At 42.2% G+C, this 19,033-nt stretch overlaps 1 protein-coding gene across 2 annotated transcripts in view; it reads right to left on the reverse strand.

Moving 5' to 3' along the window:
• NRPC1 (nuclear RNA polymerase C1) overlaps window positions 1–19,033 on the reverse strand; it is a 209,708-nt gene that overhangs the window by 85,230 nt on the left and 105,445 nt on the right. For both annotated transcript variants that reach the window (XR_015542205.1, XM_087385582.1), the window contains exons 14-15: window positions 1,410–1,503; window positions 193–427 (exon numbers count right to left, since the gene is read on the reverse strand). Coding sequence is in view for 1 of the 2 variants with exons in the window: in XM_087385582.1 (XP_087241708.1) it covers window positions 193–427; window positions 1,410–1,503 (329 nt within the window). In the remaining variant the exon portion in view is untranslated. The remainder of the gene's footprint in view (window positions 1–192; window positions 428–1,409; window positions 1,504–19,033) is intronic.

A 19,033-nucleotide genomic window follows, 5' to 3' on the forward strand; every position in this document is an offset into this window, starting at 1 on the left:
CATACATACATACATACATACATACATACATATCAGATCTGATCCTGATTTTACAGTTGTATTTCCAATGACATGGCATGAAACACTATTTTCCAGAAACTATTTCATGATCGAAATTTCCAACATTCCAATGAGACAAAATGGCAATACTGTTTGTCATAAAATCTTTCGCTTAAAAGATGAACAACTCGCCTTGCCAGCCACTTCTCGGATCTTATTTAGTTCGCCAGTGATCTCGGCCTCCAAAGTTTGAGCGGAATCACAACCTGGTTGCAGGGTGAGCTTCCCCTTGTTGAATAGGTCTATGTGCATATGACACTTGTTGTAGCCTTCTTTTATCCGCTCCTCCTTCTTGGAATTAAGGCGGACCCCAGGTTGAACATCATCAATTCCGATTGAAAAACCATGATTCCCAATCCACCTAGCACTGCATCACCACAGCTAAATTAAAACTTTACATATAGAAAGCTTTTGGGCATATGTAAGAAATATATAGCATGTATTACATATATTCATTCACAAAACGACGACGAAATAAAGTTAACCTCTGGCATACATCAAGCCTGTTAATCTTGTGGTCAAATGTCAAACAAATACTTATAAAGTCACAACAAATGAATAAAATTGTAATTCGTACCCATTCCTCTTGTTACAATTTTCCAATAGAGGATCCCACTGGCAATCATATACTGATATACTGTCACACTATGCTCCAACATGTCTCCAAATGCGTTGTGATTTAAGCTAGTCTCTAAAAGAGGAACACATCAGCTATGTGATAAGTTGATACAATTCATGGAGAGAGCTAGATTATTGAAGAGCCTTAATCTCCAGGCTCATCCATAGTCACTTCTTGTAAACAAACACACCTGTCAAAGTTTTCTTTTTGCTAGCATATCATACAATTTGTTAAGGTTCATTGTTTCCATCTTTGCAAGTTGTAAACCTCCATGATGTAGCGATACATTATGAATGAGAAGAGTACAGACTTTGTCTTTTACTTTCTTTGCATAGTATGCCCTGTCTTCTCTCTTGATTTATGCCATTATAGATAAAGCAAGATGATAGTAAAATCCGCATAGTATCATTGGGGTTTGCTTTTGTTCAGAACATTAAATTTAAAGTTTGTGTTTTGTAATTTATTTTATCTAGGCTTCTCTGAATTATGCAGGGCCTGGAAAGGAGATTAGAATTTGGTTGTAAAGTTTTTTTTTTAACTCTCAGAAGACCTTGTTCAGTCCCTCCCCATATGCAACATCTTGTCTTATTTCGTTTGGAAGTCAGTGGAATGACGTCTAGTGTAGAAAACACCATTTGCTATCATCTCTTTTTAGCCCTACAAAGTCCTTCCAATGATTTGCAATATAGACTTGAAACTACCATATGGATTACAAGGAGTGTAGTTATACCTGAGCTTTGCCAATCGGTTCATACATGATGCAGCAGCATGCGAACCATAATCTCTTAACAAAATAGTGAAAAGCCCGTTCTTGTTTCCATTGCCTGGCACAATCCAAACAGTTATTTCTGTTAACTAGTGTGTTATAAAACCTTCTCTTGAATATACATTTGATTAGATAATTAAGTGTTTCCTGTATATAAAGCAAAACCTTAACAATTTCATAAAGCTATGACAAAAAGCTCAATAACATATACTTGATCTATGCCCTTCTGTTTGGCACATCTTTCACTTGCAATACACCCAAGGGTCCCATACCTAAGGAGAGCCTAATAGCATATTGGATTCCACATAGCACACCATTACCACCAAGCAACCATTCTCACAAGTGGAGGTGTTATAGAGTGTAGTTCCCTCCATAAACAGAGCTCGAGTAAGTGAAGGACACAATAAGCTGAATTGCTGTAAGCTCACTACAATCTCACGTAGAGCTGAGAGAGATGCACAAGCCAGTAACAGAGCTACCCTACCCAATGAAAAGAAAAATATGCGATATACAGAGATGGCAGAGGTCGACAGAAACCTCCACCTAAACCCAAATAGGGATATGCATCCTGTGGGACCATTAGTGCTTTGTCTCTTGCTCTTAGGAACAGAAACAATAGGCGACTTTGCAGAGACTTTCTCGGGGAAAGATCTGATCCTTTCCGCTGGAGCCCAGAGAGGGGGCTCCCCATACACACGCTTGTCCATGTACCTATCGGAGACCCACATTGATGGAGGAGTAAGTGGCTCAGGCAGATTGGTAATTCTCTTCCGCTTACACCTTCAAGACTATGTTACAGTCATAGACACAGATGAGCATGCCTGCTACACGTGGATCCAACTCACAATGCCCTCGACCACAGACGTGTACATTCCAGCATGCTACTTCCCCCCTAGAGATCAGAATACGCTCTGGGACATGACAGGTTTCTTGGCACTCTATGTGGATATCCAGAGGTACATGCAACAAGGAGACGTCCTACTCATGGGGGATTTCAATGCCAGGACTAGGGACACGCAAGCAGAAATATTGGATTCCCAAGAGGATACCATAATACCCCCAACCACACGGTGAATTAAGTCACAGATCATAGGATGTACATACTGAATCCAGTCTCACAGTAAGGGAAATATTTAGTAGACATGTGCACCACTCACGAGCTGCTCATCTACAATGGATTACTGAGATGGTGAGGATCAGAGAGATACACATGCTACCCACATTGAGGTGGCCACGATATAGCTAGACTACATCATGGGATCCCCTACCTTCATCTTGCATATCTCGTCGTATACCCACTCATACCAGGAGTAGATCATTCCCACCTCCCTTTCGATTTGACACTCCCCCAACCCATCCAAGACACCCAGCAGACCTCTTCATCCACACATTACCAGTATAACTCGATCACTCTTGCCAGTTCAATCACTCTTGCCAGTTCATTAGAGGACATAGATGAGCGACCAGACATAGATGCCCAATCCCTTCCCCTCACTAATGCCATCCACATCGCCGTGCAACATTCCTTTCCGTATGCAATCAAAAAAATGAGAAAGCAACCTTAAGGGTGTGTACATAAAAATAGTTTTATATGATGACGAGCGCAGAGCAGTTAGGCAACTTGGCAAGCCGAAAAAAAATGAGGACACCCTGCCCAGGAACAAACTGGAAGAGAGAACCAATGTTTAGTAAGACGGAAAAAAAGGCAGTTTCTTGCCTGCCATCAATAAGAGCTCTTAAGCATCCTCTATAGCATTTTCGGGTGTTGTTTTTCTGGCCAAACATGCTTTTATGGCCTACTTGGCTAGAATGAACAGATGGTATTTTCTGCATGCACAGAACTATGATGATTTCACATGCAAAATGTGAATTGATCATTCCCTCACATTGTCAGATCATGCCCCATTATGGCTGGGCCTCTTTTTTGGTATGCCCATGTGTACCACATACATGCATGCATAAATGTGGGACCATCAAGAGCTGTTCTTCCAGCACTCTGCTCAGAGTCTTCAGTGGCATTACTCCCCCCCACCGTGGCTGTTTGTCCACACTCAGATGATTATGCCCTGAGAGGCTTGTAATTATTTTGTTACCACAGGCTGTATCCGTTTTGTGATTACAGCCCGCTGGCCTTTAGGCCTTCTTGTACTCTCGTTTTCAAGCAATATAACTAGCACTACTTTTTGCGAGAAAAAAAAAATGCATGCATAAATGTGTGTGTGTGTGTGTTTGTGTGCACGCCCGCACGCATAATCAGCATACATATGCGGGCAGGATAGGTTATTATATGATATCTTCTATGCGGCAGAATACTCCTTTTCGGGTGTTGTTTTTCTGGTCAAACATGCTCTTCGACTAGTGGTGGCATTAAATGATAAAGAAGGCAAATGGATCATACTTCAGTGTCTCTTTCAGGATGAAATTCTTGAGTTTGCATCTGGTTATGCTCCTCAATCGTCTCATCAAAGGGCATCCATTTGGGAGGATATGCGGCGGTATCCTTGGAGGCAACATGCCTTTTTGTCTGGTGACTTCAATAATGCACCACTTCAAGGGGATAATACTTCTAGCAATAATCACATGTTAGCCTTAGAACGGCAACAGTGGTCTCAATTGATTTCTCATCTTGAGCTACTGGATATTTGGCTAGAGTTCAAACCCTTGCTTCCAGGCTATACATTTCAGCATAATGCTTTATCTGCATAGAAGGCTAGGCTGGACTGTTGGTATATGATAAATGCGCATCAGTATGATGCCCTTACTAGTCAAACATGGGTGGATTATGCCTTTCCTCATTCTGATCATGCTCCATTCTGATTAAGACTCTCTTTTCATGCAATGCCGCATGACAGATTGCCAGATAGTCAATAACAGTTACTTGGAGCATAATGAATATAGGCAAATGGTTGGTCATGCCATTTCACCACTTCATGAACAATGTCAGATTGGTCTTGATTATGCCTGGAATGCTTTTGCTTCTCGTATGCAATCTGTTATTCATGACTATGGCAAACATTATTTGCATGACTTGAGGAAAACAGTTACAGATGCTAAAGCCAACTGTCAGCGAGACTGACAGAACTCAGCCACATCAGGGTTTTGTCTCAGCCTGAGCTTGAATGATCAGAGGAAAATTGCCAAATGAGAAACACGGGCCCGGCAGAAGGCTCTTTCGGATAAAGGTTGTTCCTCTAAAGAGTTTTTCAAAAGTTTACATTCTAAAAATCAAGCTCAAAATATTTCTCAAGTCTTGACATCTGATGGCGCTTGGACTTCATCAGGCAGGCACAGCTTGCTCGGGCATGTGTTGATCATTTTTCTCATCAATTTGGGAATCCGCAGCCCTCTTCGCAAGAGGCTCTTTGCGCTAGAAGTCAGTTGCTACAGCATATTTCTCCCATTATTGATTTTGATCAGGCTATGCAACTTGAGACAGCTTTTACTGAAAGGGAGCTTCTTGATGCTTTGAAATCCTGTGGCAAATGGAAGTCTCCGGGTAGGGATGGCCTTACGGTGGAGTTTTTCCTGGCCTACTGGGATGCTTTGAAGGATGTTTTGTTGGAATTATATCTATAATTCAGCAGTGACCAATGTAATATAATAAGTTAGTTAGGGGCACTTTTCCCTCTTTTAGAGGTTTTTCCCCCTAACTGCAGTTAGTTCACTAACTATGGTTAGTGACTACTAAGGTTTTGTCACTATGACAAAACCTTATCTACACTACTTTGTGTTGTACTCTTTACATACTCTATAGAGCAACTACTGCTTCCAAGCTTACGACTCTCTCACACTCTCTTGCTCTCTATCTCTCTCTGTTCCTTCATTTGGTATCAGAGCAGGTCCAAGAGTCTGGTGCTCCTTGCTCCCTCAAGCTTCAACCATTGCCTCGACTTTCAGCCTCAGCAAATCTGCCCGTACAGTCCGTACGACTGTACGGATTTCTAACGCCTGCCGTACGAGTAAGCCTGCCGTACGAGTAAGCCTGCCGTACGATTTCGCCCGCCGTACCAGCGCCGAATCTGTTCGTCATCTGCTGCAGTACTGTTCCGTACCAGTTCCGTACAAATCTGTACCTGCAGTCGTACTTCGCCGTACCAGCGCCGAAAAGTTGCGTCATCTACGCCGTACTTCGCCGTACCTACGCGCCGTACACCGTACAGCGCCGTACATCGTGACTGTACCTGTCGTCGACGTATCTGCCGTACAGTGCCGTACAAACTGTACGGCATTTCCGTACAGTATTCAGTACAGTAAATCTGTACTGAATCTCAGTACAGCAGCAAGTATCTTCTTGGTTTTGGACAAGAGATTTGCAGGTGTTTCTTGGCAGGTCATCTTTGATTTGGCAGGTGATTTTTGGCAGGCTGAGTTTGCAGACAGCCATTGTTTGGCTAAGTATTCTGCAAGAACATTTGGGGCATTTTGCAGATTGCAGCCATTGCAATCATTGGGCAATTTTGAAGCTATCACAAGAGCAAAATTGCAGATTTGTCTGAAATTTGGGGCTTTTGTATTAAAATTGCAGATTTGGGGCTTTTGACATTTTTACCCCTTTCTGGCTGCAATTTCTAGCCACAAATTGGGGCTTTTGTGTTTGGAGAGCATTTTTTGGAGTATTCAGTATATACTGCCTTTATTGGAGTGTTTGGAACACTTTTGGCAGATTTTGGAGAGTGTTTTATGCTTGGACAGATTTCTGACAGCTCAAGTGCAGAAATCTAAGTTACACATACAGCCCGTGCTTGGGTGTGGTTTTTGGGAGTTGTGCATTTTATTCCCAGTAAGGGAATTCAGCCTTGTATCTACTTCAATTCCTTTTTCAGATATGGCCCATCAAAATCAGAATGATTTTCAGTTTGGTGGTCTTTCTCAAGAAGACAAATTAGATGGTACCAACTACTCCCTCTGGAGTTTCATGGTACGTAATATTCTGATTTCTCGCAATTTATGGGATTATGTCAATGGGGATGAAATCCGACCAGCAGATATTGCACCTGCTACCCCTCCTCACCAAGGAGGTGGAAGAGGTCGTGCACAAGGTGCAGCTGCAGGACAAGTTGTTGGTGCAGCTACAGTTAATACTCCTGAGCAAAAGAGATGGGATTCACGAGATGCCTTAGCCTTGTCTTGCATCTCTCTTTCAGTGAAAAGATCAATCATTCCGCATATCCGGTCGTGTAAGACCTCCAGGGCAGCGTGGGATATTTTGGAAAGCATGTATGCAGCACGGAATGATGCCAGGGTATCTTTTTTAAAAAGAGAGTTGAGCAATACACATATGGAGGAGGGTGACTCCATGTCAGCCCACCTCACTAAGCTACAGGATCTCAGAGAGCAGTTGTTAAATATAGATGAAATTATTCCTGATTCAGAGATGATTACAACCACTCTGAATTCTCTTCCTGAGTCTTATCTCAGCTTTCATACTTCGCTGAATTTATCATTGAGGGGGGGTGCAAATCCTCTTTCTTTTCATGAGCTGATAGGACTTCTGCTTCAGGAAGAGCAGACCAGGAAAAATTTGGCTTCACGTTCAGGTGAACAAGCCATGCTCTCAAAATTCAAATCAAAAACAAAGGGACAGGCAAAAACAGCAGCAAATCAGCCTTCCAGTGGGTCAGGACAGCCTTCACAAAAGGCTAAAAGTGATGCAAGCAAGCCCAAAAAGAAGGGTTTCTGTCACTACTGCAAAAAGCCAGGTCATCACATAGCAGAATGCAGGAAAAGGATTGCAAAGGAAAAGAAAAACAGCTCAGGAATGGCTGTTTCAGATTCAGCCCCTTGTGCATCTGACAGTGGAGATGCTGCAGCCAACTTTGTTGGTCAAGATTATGCCTTTTTATCTTGCATTTCTGATTCTAAGTTGGCTGTTCCAGATGCTCGGGATAGTACAGCTTCATGCAGTGATGATACATATGCATTTTTGACTTGCAGTTTTGACTCTCCTTCAGATGCATCTGCTTTCAGTGTTGATGAAACACTGAACACATGGTATTTTGACAGCGGTGCATCCAAGCACATCACTTCGAGGAAGTGTCTCTTTACTTCCTTGCATCCACCCCCTGTTGGTAAGAAAGTCACTTGTGCCAACAACTCCTCATATTCAGTACGTGGCACAGGAGAAGTTGAGCTCACTGCAATTGATGGCTCAATTTTCAGACTTTCTGATGTTTTATATGTGCCTGGCATAACCAAAAATCTCCTTTCAGTGTCCACTCTTAACAGAGATGGATTTCAGGTCATCTTTGAGGATGACAAATGTGCTGTCCGGGACAGGGAAGCTAACTATGCCTTAATGTTATCTGGTACTCTGCTGCGTGGGCTTTTTCAGCTTGATATTTTTCAGAAAAGAGCAGCTCATGCTTTGGCAATTTCTTCCCCTACAGTTGCCATGCAAAATGCAGAATTATGGCATGCCAGATATGGCCACATGAATTACAACAGCTTGATGACACTTCAGAAATTTTCAATGGTTGATGCATTGCCCCCTCTTGAGATACCTCCTCCACATGCCTGTGAAGGGTGCATTTTAGGTAAAATGCATAGATTTCCCTTCAAGAAGGATGGTTCAGTTAAAGCTGTTCGCAAATTGCAGCTTATACACAGTGATGTCTGTGGTCCCATGAGGACTCCTTCATTGGGTGGTCATCTGTACTTTGTCACATTTATTGATGACTACTCCAATTTTACTTGGGTTTATGGGCTGAAAAAGAAATCTGAAGTGTTCACAGTGTTTAAACACTTTTCAGCCATGGTTGAAAATGAAACCGGGCTCAAGATACAGATATTACGCACGGATAGAGGTGGGGAATACCTATCTGCAGAATTTGATGCTTTCCTCAAACAAAAGGGTATTGTGCATCAGCTCACAGTCAAGCTGACCCCTCAGCAAAATGGCAAAGCTGAGAGGAAAAATAGAACCCTCATGGAGATGGACAGATGTATGCTGAAAAGCAAACACATGCCTCATAAATTCTGGTTAGAGGGTTTGATGTGTGCCAATTACATTTTGAACAGGGCTCCCACTAAGGCTTTAAAAACAAAAACTCCTTTTGAGGTCTGGAATGACAGGAAGCCTTCAGTGGATCACTTCCGAGTCTTTGGATGCCTTGCCTATGCACATGTGCCAGTTGAATTTAGGCACAAATTGTCAGATAAAGCCATCAAATGCATATTTGTTGGATACAGTGCAGAAAGCAAGGAGTATCGTCTCTACAATCCTGCTACACGCAAAATCATTGTAAGTAGAGATGTGATATTTTCTGAAAATTCAGCTTACACTCGGGCTGATTTTCAAATGCCTTCACCTTCAGAAGATGTATTTCAAGGGTTGCTACCCATTGCATTGGGTTCCCCTGCTGATTTTTCTGATCCAAATCAGAATTTACAGCAACCTTCAAATGCTTCAGTTCCGCCACGGGATGTCATGCCTCCTCCACAGGAAGTGGAACAAGTGGTACAGCAAGAAATTGCAGACATACATGCAGCAAAAACAGTCCCAAACTGGCTGTTACAGACTCTCCAGGAGAGTAAACTTGATGCCCCGTTACCTGGCAGGACTCGCAGTGCAGCAAGGCACATGGAAGGTGCTAATTCAGTGGAATCAGCATATGCAGGTACTCTCCTTGATGAAGAGGAGCCTGCCACATTTGAAGAGGCACAAGGTAATGTGCATTGGATGAATGCCATGCACGATGAGTTGCAGTCCATTGCCAAAAATCAGACTTGGGATGTTGTGGACTTGCCACAGGGTAAACATGCTATTGGCACACGATGGGTATTTAAAATCAAACGGAAGCCAGATGGCTCCATTGACAGATATAAAGCCAGGCTGGTTGCTAAAGGCTATGCTCAGAAAAAGGGCATAGATTATGAGGAGACTTTTGCTCCTACATCCTGGATGACCACCATCCGATCGGTAATTGCAATGGCTGCACATTTTGAGTGGAATGTTCATCAGTTGGACATCAAAACAGCCTTCTTAAATGGGGACTTGCTGGAAGAGGTGTATGTCAAACCACCTCCGGGTTTTGACATTACAGCAAATGCACTTCAAGTCTGCAAGCTTAATAAAGCTTTATATGGGCTGAAACAGGCCCCTCGTGCATGGTATGCCAAGATACATGCCTTTTTGACCAGCAAGGGGCTGCACAATAGTCCTACTGAGAGCACCCTCTACATCAAGATGGATGGGGGGGAAATATTAGTCATCCTTCTTTATGTTGATGACTTACTGCTCACAGGGTCCAATGACGACAAAATTGCAGATTTCAAAACTGATTTGCAGACCCACTTTGATATGTCAGATTTGGGGCTGCTTCATTTTTATTTGGGGATCCAGTTCTCTCATGAGAGACGTGGCACTGTTATGTCTCAGTCAAAGTATGTTCAGAAACTTTTGGACAGATTTAACATGCAAGAGTGTAAGCCCATATCTACTCCTATGGAACCGGGGCTGAAACTCACAATGCATGATGCAGGAGAATCAGTTGATGCCACACTTTACAGTCAAGCTGTTGGATGCCTCATATATCTCTGCAATACTAGGCTTGATATTCAGTTTGCAGTATCTCAGGTGAGCAGGTATATGCACAGCCCTAAAACTATGCATTGGCAGGCAGTTAAGCGCATCTTCCGTTATTTGCAAGGCACCAAGTCTTTTGGCTTACTATTTCCCAAGGGGGGTGACTTGCAGATGCATGCCTACAGTGATTCAGATTGGGCTGGTGATTATGACACTAGGCAGTCCACTAGTGGCAATTGTTTCTTTTTGGGAAAATCTTGCATTTCATGGCTAAGCAAGAAACAATCTACAGTGGCTACCTCATCATGTGAAGCTGAGTACAGGGCAGCTTTCACAGCAACAGTGGAATGTGTCTGGCTGAGACGTTTATTTGCTGATCTTCATCTGTCTTTGGAGGGTCCTTCTCCAATTCTCACTGATAGTCAGAGTGCCATTGCAGTGGCAAAGAATCCAGTGTTTCATGCTCGCACGAAGCACATTGAGGTTCACTATCACTACGTCAGAGAGAAGTTACATGCAGGAGAGATCAGTATGATCTTTGTGTCCACACATGACAACGTTGCAGATATCTTCACCAAAGCACTACCACGTGAGAAGTTCGAGGCATTTCGCAGTGCCCTGAACTTATATCCGTTTGGTGATTGATCAGCCTTGTACATGACATTGGCACTGCAGGGGGGTGTTGGAATTATATCTATAATTCAGCAGTGACCAATGTAATATAATAAGTTAGTTAGGGGCACTTTTCCCTCTTTTAGAGGTTTTTCCCCCTAACTGCAGTTAGTTCACTAACTATGGTTAGTGACTACTAAGGTTTTGTCACTATGACAAAACCTTATCTACACTACTTTGTGTTGTACTCTTTACATACTCTATAGAGCAACTACTGCTTCCAAGCTTACGACTCTCTCACACTCTCTTGCTCTCTATCTCTCTCTGTTCCTTCATGTTTTGCTACATATAATTAATATTGCATGGCAAAATCAGCAAATGCCAGATGCTTGGAAAAAAGGGCTGGTTAAGTTAATTCCCAAGAAGCATCTTTGGGAATCGTTTGCTGATTGGGGGCCTATCACACTCATGCCGGTTATCTATAAGATCATGCCAAAATAGTAGTTGATAGAATAAAAGGTTACGGCAAGATGGCTTGCATCCTAATCAATATGGCTTTATTCCTCGCCGACACATCATTGATAACATTGCAAATGCTTATGTTGGCATTGAATATGCCAAGTATACTCAGCAGGATGTGTGCTTTTGCTCCGAGTGGATATTGCCAAAGCTTTTGATACAGTGCAATGGGATTTCATCTCCCAGACTATGCAAGGTCTGGGATTTGGGCATCGAATGCAAAATCTTATTTACTGGATATACAGTGATAGCAAAGCGGCATGTATCTATTGGGAGATGTCTCTGATCAATGGACTTTGTATATGTCTGTGAGATAGGGATGTCCACTTAGTGCTTTGCTTTATGCGATTGCTACGCACCCGATGCTCTGTTATATTGATCACCTTGTTGACGCAGATGTTTTGCATGGCCTGCAGACTCATGGCAGCAAGACCATGCTGATGACTCTTTCTTTACTCCTAAGAACACAAAAAATGATCTTGCTCAGCTCAAGAATGCTTTATCTTTATATGGTTTAGCTGCTGGTCTGCAGGTGAACTTCCAAAAGTCTAAGCTTTTGCCCTTGCATGCCAAGGATTGGCATAGCTCATTGTGGCCAGGAGAGATTGTTCCGCCCAATCAGCTTGTTCGTCATCTTGGATATCCTTTGGGATGGAATATCACTCATCGGCAGCAAATAGGTTGGGTGCTTGCAAAACTCAAAAAGAAACTGGAGTAATGGAAATTAGCCACATGGCCTCTCCATGTTCGTCTGCAAATTGTGCAATCGATTTTGGTGGCTTACATTCAGTTCTTTTTGCCCTTGATGATGTTTCAAAAGAAAGATATTTCTGATTTCATGCCCATCATTATGGAGACTTTCTAATGCTCAAAGCGTGGTCGTAAGGGTATCAAACTACTCTCTATGGAGCATTTGTGCTCGCCTAAGATGCATGGTGGCTTTAACATACTTAATATTCACATCCGTCTTCTTGTGCACAAGGGAAAAATGATGCTGCATTTTCTAGAAGGTGATCAGCCTTGGACAGCCATGATCTCTCATTTGCTTTTGCAGTTGTCTACTCCTGTTTTTGGGCATTGGCATCCCACTTCATGGGACACCTGATGGCAGGATTAAGGGCTGTCCTTTGGTTTCTCAAATGCTCTTAGCTTGGAAGGAGATTTTATCTCATCTTAAATGGACTGGGCGTGACTCTTTGCAATGCAATTCTTTAAGGGCTGAGAACTTGCACCCTGATCAAAAGTATTTCACCCGCCGCTTTCTCTACAAGAACCTAGGCACTCCTATTTCCTCTCTTCTAAAGGCATTTCACTTGTTGGTGATGTCCTTCGCGATGATGGTACTTTACTGCCTTTCCAATGGCCACCAGACAATATGGATTGGGGATGCATTACAGACCACTTTGGCATTCCCTCTCTAAGATGCTTTTTTCTTTCCTGTCGGCACCCAAATTGGAGCTCACAGATCGGCTTACTAATTGGTCTTTGCATCACCAGGGTTCTTCTATGCGCCCTTGCGCCTGGCTGATATTTCAGTGGCTGGTTTATACAGGATTCTGCTGCCTCCTCATTGGATCATGCAGCATGCCAACCGACTCTGGTCTTTTAATCGTAGTGCCAAATGGTGGCGTAAAAGATTGCATCAAATTTGGCCTTACAAACTACCCCTTCGCCAACAGGTTTTTTTATGGAAGAGTGTTGCTTGGTGTCATTCCCTTTGGCCAACTCCTAGCTTGTCGACATATTGCTCCTGCGTTAGAATATCTATCTGCAAGTTTTCGGGCGATTTGGTGGAGCTTTTGCAGATCTGTGATACTCTATGTCTACGAATTTGTCTTCTGCTTCAAATTTTCTCTAAGGTTCTAGATTTTTGCTAACTCTAAGTTACCTAGGGTTTATTTGCTAGTAAACTGCAAGGGTCAACTCCCGATTTCACATCCGTTGGTTGGGATTTCAGAGTTCTACCAGCAGAAGAGAGAGATTTGTAGATTTTCTTGCTGAGTCCTATTATATAATGGTGCCCATGTTTTGAGACATCCCGGTTTTATTTTCACTAGCAATCATTAGCTTGGGGCATTGATTTCTTGGATATACCTTACGCAGATCACTCTAGTTGCAGCCTGAGCCGTGTGCGCTCATTTGTGGTTTGCATTGGGTTGTAGTGGATGCTTTATAGGCCATTTGGATGCATTGTGATCCTTGTTGGATGCGCTAATAGGCCCATATGGCCTTGTGGGATGCTTTATTGATGGACATTTATCACACAGATGCTATTTTATGCTGAGGGACAGCTTTGACACATTGCAGTTGATGCAGTGATAGTGCTATGCTCTCTTAGATGATACATTATTGATGCTTATGCCCATGGATGGTGTTTATGCTTGAGGCATTTGGCACTTATTGGCATTGGGTTTGCCATTGTTTTGTCATTGCAGGTTGATATTTTCTGTTGGGCCAGATTTGCTCATATGGATGCATAGTATATGCACATGAGCCTGATGCATTTTGATGCTTTGAGCTTTGAGTTTTTGGTGATATCATCTGCCATTGTGGTAGACATATTTGGGTACACCTCGTACACATATGTTTGGCTCCTAGGGAATCTATGCTTCATCTTGTCTAGAATTGTCCCATCCCTAGGGATTTTTTCTTGGTTCTTTAGCAGCGTCTTCAGGCACGCTTTCCCTCTGTTACATTTGAAAATCTTTTCTGGCTCTTTGGGATTCACGCGCGACGACCAGAGTTTGATTTGTTCTTTATATAGGTCAGACATTGGGCACTCTAAACTACATGGAAAGATAGGAATCAGTCTTTTTATAATATAAAGAAACATGGCTTTCACGATATTAAAAAAAGTGAGCGAGTGTGTGTGTGTGTGTTTTCTAGCGCCTCTTTTCCGAGGTGACTATTCTTGTAATATAATCAATCAAAGCTTTCACTATATATAAAAAAGTGTGTGTGTATGTGTGTGTATGTGTGTGATAAGCTAAATGGTTTGGAAATTCATGACAGTAAACCATTGCTTGCTCAAGCTTTATGCAGATGATTTATTTTTCACTCCCCGCAATACAAAGCAGGATCTTTCTGAGCTAATGCAAGCTCTTTCTTTATATGGTTTAGTTGTTGGGCTTCATGTAGATTTTCAGAAATCAAAATTGTTGCCTTTGCATTCCAAGGAATGGCACTCTCTTTTATGGCCTGGAGAAATCATCCCACCAACTCAATTGGTTCGTCATCTTGGCTATCCTTTGAGTTGGACACTTTCTCCTCGTCAACAATCTAATTGGATTCTCGCAGCTCTCAAGAAAAAGTTGGAGTACTGGAAATTGGCAACTTGGCCGCTGCATGTTCGTCTTCAAATTGTGCAATCTATTCTGATGGCGTATATTCAATTCTACTTGCCTCTTATTATGTTCAGCAAGCCTGATCTTGCCTCTTTTATGTCTGAGGTTCTGGAAATCTTCTGGTGTTCTCGCCATGGCAAAAAAAGCTTGCGTTTGCTTCAAGTACAGTAGCTTTGTTCTCCAAAGATGCATGGAGGTCTTAATATTCTCAATATCCATCTGCACATTCTTGCCCATAAGGGGAAACTCATGCTGCAGTTTTTGCAAGCTGCCATGATTCGTCATTTACTCTTGCATGTTGAATCTCCAGCTTTTGGTCATTGGCAGCTTTCCCAATAGGGAGTTTCTTTTTGGTTCTGTGATAGGCAAAATTCTTGGCTGTCCTTTGGTTTCCCATTTGTTAATGGATTGGAAACATATCCTTTCCCACTTGGATTGGCATGGCAGTGATTCCTTGCAGGGCAACTCTTTCAAAGCTAAAAGTATACATTGGTCTAGAGTGTTTGCCCTTCCTTTGGCTTTGCAACGTTCGTATTTTCTGAGTCTCAAGGGGATTCGTTTGGTTCAGGATGTTTTTGATAATGCTAGATTTCCCCTTACTTTTCCTTTGGCCGCTACCAAATTTGGGCTTGGAATGCATTATCGTCCACTTTGGCATAAGATTACTTTGATGCTCCAACCTTTTCAACCGGTCCCTCCATTGCATCTACAGGATCGTCTTCAAGACTGGACACTTTCTTCTGTGGGCTTGTCATGCTGTCCTCTGCAGTTTGCACATATTACTGTCTCTTCTCTTTATAAAGTTCTACTTCCTCCATCATTTATCTCGCAAATCAGCTTTGGCATCTTAATCGTCCTATGAAATGGTTGCGGAAACGTTTGAGACAGACTTGGCATTCTAAGATTCCTCTCCGTCAGTAGGTTTTCTTGTGGAGAGTTTTGTTGCGTGTTCTTCCTCATGGACAGCTCTTGGCACGACGACATATTGCTTCCTCTATTTGTCGCAGATATCTGGCTCCAAGAGAGACTGTGCCTCATCTCTTTTGGCATTGTCCTTCCTCTTGTGCTTTCTTGGACTTCCTTGGGCAGATTTTGAGAGCTCGGTTTCCTCATATTGCTTTTGGCAATTTCTTCTGGCTTTTTGGTGTACATCCACCTAGACAAGAGTTTAATTTCTTTTTTGTTTGGGTTCGGTACTGGGCACTCTAGACTCTCTAGAAGGAACGCAATCATAGGGTCTTTGGTGATTCTGTTTTTTTCCAATTTCTCTTTCTTCAGATACTCTTTGCAGCAATCGCTTTTTGATTGCTTGTAATCTCGTGTCTTTGATCATGATGTATATTTGTCCTACAGTGACATTTTCTCTTGATGTATTATAGCTCTCCCTTTCTGAGATAGCTTTTTTTGTAATATAATGACTCAAAGATTCCACCAAAAAAAAAAAAGTATGTGTGTTTCTGCTACGGCTTTACTGGATAAGCCTTCTTTTACTGCTTTGAAGCATTACTGAAGGAAGGTAGAAAAATCACACACCAATCTTTCTCTTGCTAAAAAAGTTCAGGATCCGACTCCTGTTGAGCATCATCAGCCTCCTCCTCCTCAGGATATGGATGTGCCTCTTGCAGAGGGGATCATACAGGATGTTGCACATGCTTTTTCTCAAGTTGATCCTCGGAGTGAAGCTGAAATGCTGAGTCCTGCTTTATCAAATGCAGCTCTTTCATCCGAGGATACAGATGTTGATCTAGCTCCTCTGCCTCTGATCCCTGTGCCAGAGTCTTCTTCTGTCCGGGATGCAGATGTGCCCTTTTCATTGAATTCTTTTCATCCCATGTTACAACAGGTTTTTGACCCTGTGATTCAGAAATTTCAGGTGCTGGGCTATATTAAGAAGAATCACAAGGGCAAAAAACAACTTATTTTTATTGATCGTGTGGTTTCTACACTGCATCAATTTTTACAAAGCAATAATCTGAAGCTAAAGGATGTTGTGTAAATTTTTTCCTTGTACTTATTGGTGGGTTTTTACCTCTTTTGGAGTTTCCCACACAGAAATATAAGATTTCACCCAAAAAAAAGTAAGTGTGTGTGTGTGTGTGTGTGTGTGTGAAATATGAACAAAACCACAGTAAATGCGGAATACTCTCAGATGAAAGGTGACATCTTGGACAAAGAGGTGAAGCTATCCGTCTTTGAGCCAATTTCACCCCTACTGGAAGAATACCAACAATACATCTCCATAAAAAGAGTCGTTGCTTCAATGGCATTTTCAACTTCCATATCAATTGCAATTTTCCTTTCCACCAGGCTAATGACTTGTTCATATGCCATAGAGAATTAGCATGATGGGCAATCCAGGGAGGAGGTAATATCAATCGATAAGCCTGTATAGAAGTCAATAAATGCAAAGGCCTTGAGGATATGCTTGTATTTGAAGACTGAAGGTGCCAATCTTGAAGCCTGTCTCTGACATTCAATGTCGGAATCGGAACCAGAGGGAGTAAGAAATGAGCAATAGCTTTCCAAATAGGTCTATGATGCATCCCAGATTGTATTGTCGACATGCTACTGGAAAAGGGAGAATATTTCCTTGCATATCTACCACGTCATCAATGAACCGGATACCCATTTTCATAAGATTGTAAGCTCTGATGGGATGTTGAACAGCAAGGGGAGAGGAAAACACAGCACTCCAATGAATACTTTCCATTCTTAGTGAGGAAGCTATAGAAGCAGGATGGGGAGACCATTTGATGTGAGAGAGTACTTGCTTCCAGTCCCGAATCAAGGAATTAGAAAATGGACAACTAGGGATTTTACCTTGAAATTTGCCAAGTACTACTTCCGATGGATCAACTAGCCAATGTCCATAAGCATGTGTGCTCATCTGTCCACACAAAATTGCCAACATAATAGACCAAGGCTGCTCTTGTTGAAAAAATGTCTTGAGCATAGTGATCTTTCTTGCCAACACATGAAATTGGATGTTTATTATATTCAAACCACCATGCATTCTTGGTGAGCAAAGTAAGTCCATTTTGAGCAGCCGTAAAGCTTTTTTATGAAGCTTAGTTTTCCAGAAAATCTCCATGGCTTGAGACATAAAGGAAGTGAGATCTCGAGATGACCAATGTAATAGAGGAAGGTAGAACTGGACATAAGCTAGAACAATAGACTGGACAATTCGAAGCCGTACATGCAGAGGTCAAGTGGAGATCTTCCAATATTCTAATGTGTCCTGAATTTTGTTTGACACCCACGACATTTGTTGTTTATTGCTGATTTTCCAGCCAATAGGATAGCCCAAATGTCTTACTATATTTTCCGGATTAATAATCTGGCCTGGCCACAAGATAGCATGCCAGTCACAATGCTTGAGAGGCAAGAGTTTTGATGTCTGAAAATTGATTTTAAGACCAGCTGCCAACCCAAAATCCGAAAGGGTATCCATCAAGAGGCAAATCTCCAAAGGACTATTCTTTGGCATGAAGAATGAATCATCTGCATATGCCTGTGCAATGAAAGGTCGTGAAACAGAAATCTAAAGCCCCTCTAGCTGTCCAGTATCAACCATGTGATCCATATAAAGAAGCAAAGGATGTGAAGCAATGGCATAAAGCAGAGCACTGAGAGGGCATCCCTGTCGAACTGAACGTTCGAGAGTCCAAGACTCAGACAAGTGATTCCCTATAAAGCATTGTGCAGTGGAATCTGAGTAAAGCCAATATATAACATTAACTAGCTTTGGCCCAAAACCAAGTTTTAACATGATTTGAGAGACATAATCCCACTGTATTGTATCAAATGCCTTCGCCACATCCACCTGCATGACCAACACATCTTGATCTGAATATTTTGCATATTCCATTACAATGAGAGTGTTAAAGATATTGTCATGTATGTGCCGTCTTGGAACAAAACCATATTACCTGGGATGAAATCCATCATGAAGGATATCCTTTATCCGATGTACCAACATTTTGGCGATCAGTTTGTATATAACCGGCATCAAAGTGATGGGCCTCCAGTCCTCCATAGACTCACATAAAGGTTTTTTGGGCACAAGCTTAACCAAACCATGCTTCCAAGCTGAGGGAAGATGTTGATGCTGCCAGGCTACATTTATAAACTGCAGAATTGGACCCTTCAATTCAGGCCAAAAGGCTTCAAAAAATTCAACCGTCAGACCATTCCAGCCAGGGGATTTATGTTTGCCCAAATGCCTAAGAGCTTCATCCAATTCAACATCTGAAAAAGACATTTCCAGCATTGAGGTTTTTTGCAAGGAGACAATAGGAGAAACAAGCTCAATAAATCTGTTACGAGCTGAAACAACCTGAGGTGTAGAAGAAGATGGCTGAGAAAAAAGAAGCTGAAAATGATCCAAACATTGTTTTTCTAGCTGAGATAGAGTCTGGGTCCAAAGGCCGTCTGGTTTCCTGACCCTCATGATAGATTGGCTTTGTCTATGTGCATGTAAGTTCCGATATAAAAAAAAATTTCGAGGAACAGCCCTTATCTCGCATAGGTTTAGCTCTGGCCTTGATCTGCCATTTGGACAGCTTGCGTTTATCATTGGCATCAATTAT

This window comes from Dipteris shenzhenensis, chromosome 15 (assembly GCF_047967505.1).
Source record: "Dipteris shenzhenensis isolate YYH24624 ecotype China chromosome 15, Dip_SZ_1.0, whole genome shotgun sequence".
NCBI classification, from domain to species: Eukaryota; Viridiplantae; Streptophyta; class Polypodiopsida; order Gleicheniales; family Dipteridaceae; genus Dipteris; species Dipteris shenzhenensis.